A 2,591-nucleotide genomic window follows, 5' to 3' on the forward strand; every position below is an offset into this window, starting at 1 on the left:
GCTTCCCTGCGTGGTGGACCTGGTGTGAGGGTGGCAGGAAAGGTCCCAGTTCCCTTCCCTGCGTGGTGGACCTGGTGTGAGGGCAGCAGGAACGGTCCCAGTTCCCTTCCCTGCATGGTGGACCTGGTGTGAGGGCGGCAGGAACGGTTCCAGTTCCCTTCCCTGCATGGTGGACCTCATACAGGGGCAGCAGGAACGGTCCCAGTTCCCTTCCCTGCGTGGTGGACCTGGTGTGAGGGTGGCAGGAACGGTCCCAGTTCCCTTCCCTGAGTGGTGGTACTGTTTTTTTCTGGAGAAGTGGGTTTCCCCGACTCGCTGGTGTGCTTAGCAGAAGCGCAGCACATCTGAACATACAGACGTGACTTCCGTTGCCGTTACCCCCTCGTTAACGCTCTCAGCGCTGGTGGAGGTTGAAGGGTTTGCAAAGACCGAACTCGTGTCCGTTCTGGGCTCCTTCCGTCGCTGCCGTCTGGTGACTCACACGGTGGGATTTTTTTCAATAGCACTGACGGCGGTATTTTTATTCTCTTCCCAAGATAATTATAGAAACTCTTTCCTCGGGCGGTTTTTGAAATACAATTGACTGAGTTTCTGCTGCTTCTCCAAACGGTTCAACAGAGGAGTAAGTTTTCGGGGAGGTAGACGCGGTTTACGGAAGCAGCTCGCAGAGGTACCGGGAGGTTGGAGGAGCTCTGATGTTCTCCACGACCCGGCGTGGGCTGAGCTGGTTGTACGCTCAGCTTCTCCCTCCGTTTACTTTTCCCTGGGAGCCAACGGCGCGCCGCGGCGTCTGACTCAAGCGGTCGGCGTTCGCGGGAGCGCTCAGGCAAATGTACGGCATCTGGGGAGGGCCGTTGGAGGGGAAACACTGCAAATCCCGCTAAATCCCCCAAACCCTGAAACTTTTATTCGCTGTTCCTGGGCCGGAAGCATCCTCAAATTAAGACAAAAGATTATAAAGTCGTCAGGGTGCGGAAAATCATAGAATCGTTTCGGTCGGAAGGGACCTTTAAGATGGTTGAGTCCAACCGTAAATGTAACACTGCCAAAATCACTGCTAAACCGTGTGGATGGCGATTCCGCCGCTTCCCTGGGCAGCCTGTTCCCGTGTTGGATAACCCTTTTGGTAAAGAAATTTTTCCGCCTATCCGATCTCAACCTCCCCTGGCGCGACAAAACGAACGTCCCCGCCGTTGCCGACGGCTGCTGCGGCGAGCGGGAGTGACGCGTTATCGCCCGTGTGTTTGTGTTTCCATCGCAGAACGAAGTCACGCTACTGCGGAACGAAGTCGCTCAACTTAAACAGCTCCTGCTGGCTCACAAGGACTGCCCCGTCACTGCACTACAGAAGAAAACCCAGGGCTATCTCGGTGAGTGAGGACTTCTCCAGCTCCTTACTACTCTTTAGGTCGGTCTGAGCAGATAAAACCCTCGTTAAGACGTAAACGAAGGGGTTCTTCCTCTTGCTCTCTGCTCCATCCCCCCGCAGCCGCCGCAGCCGGGCAGGAGAGACCTCGGCGCTGTGTCTCCTCCGCAGCCGCCCCCGTTGAGGAGGGTCGCCCGGGCTGTCCCTGCAAATTACCACCTTAACCTTTAATGATGCGATTGGCGTAACCGCCGCGAGGGCGACGCTGGTGGGGAAGGCGGCGCTGCGTCTCCCACCGCCGTTGCGGAGTGTTGTGACCGCCGTCCGTATCTCTGCTTTCCGGCGGAGCGCGGGCCGGCGGCGTCTCTCCCTCCCGCCCGCTCGCCGGCAGCGTGCCAAGCGCTCCGTACTCTCTTTGAAGTTAAAAAACTCTTGCTGCTCTGAAAGCCACGGCCGAGGCAGAAAAGGTCAGACTCTATAAATGACATCACGGGGCTCTATATCTCATTCCCTGCAATTCACATCAAATTGGCTCAGGTTTGGACGGGCAAAGGCCTCTTACTTTTTTTTTTTTTTTTTTTTTTTTAGCTGCTTTTCTTTCTTTCATTATTATTTTTTTATTATTATTATTATTTTTTTCATGCTGCCTATTTCATTATAATCAACCCGGGAGCTAAACGTTATGTCTGGGTTCTTATGTCACCCCTGCAATAACAGTTCCACGCCGCGGTATTGGTGCGGGGAGACGTTGGGGAAGATGCTGGAGTCCCCTAGCGTCGCCTGGATGAAGGGGAGGAGAGGCGGGAGATGGATGGAGATAAGAAAAGGGGAGAAAACAAAAGCAGAGGGGGGAGGAAAAAAAAAAAAAAGGCTCTCTCCTTCCCCTATCGCCACCCGCTTCCCATCTCCCGGCTCTCCGAAAGGCTCCTCGCCTGCGCGACGAGGCGCAGAGCCGTGTCCTACGGGGTCCTGGCGCTGCCGCTTTATTTTCCCTCGTTAACGGTGACTCGGAGTTTGAGTAATGAGGTCGTGAAAGCCCTCGCTGTCCCCCGGCCCTCGCAGACAGGTGTTCGCGCGGCGCCTCGACGCCGAGAGGCGAGGCCGTTTTTCCCTGTTAACTCCCGAAGTTTACGGTTCCTATTATTATTCCTCGCAGTCTGTCTGCTCCAATGATAGGAATTCATCACGCCTCTGAATAATAAAAACGAAATTCACACCTCCCTCC

At 55.1% G+C, this 2,591-nt stretch overlaps 1 protein-coding gene across 2 annotated transcripts in view; it reads left to right on the top strand.

Annotated features, from left to right (window-relative positions):
• The window catches only part of ATF7 (activating transcription factor 7), a 49,495-nt gene that overhangs the window by 43,981 nt on the left and 2,923 nt on the right, over positions 1 to 2,591 (top strand). For both annotated transcript variants that reach the window (XM_009881660.1, XM_009881661.1), the window contains exon 10: positions 1,262 to 1,370. In XM_009881660.1, the coding sequence (XP_009879962.1) occupies positions 1,262 to 1,370 (109 nt within the window). The remainder of the gene's footprint in view (positions 1 to 1,261; positions 1,371 to 2,591) is intronic.

This window comes from Charadrius vociferus, unplaced genomic scaffold (genome assembly GCF_000708025.1).
Source record: "Charadrius vociferus isolate BGI_N301 unplaced genomic scaffold, ASM70802v2 scaffold2403, whole genome shotgun sequence".
NCBI lineage: Eukaryota > Metazoa > Chordata > Aves > Charadriiformes > Charadriidae > Charadrius > Charadrius vociferus.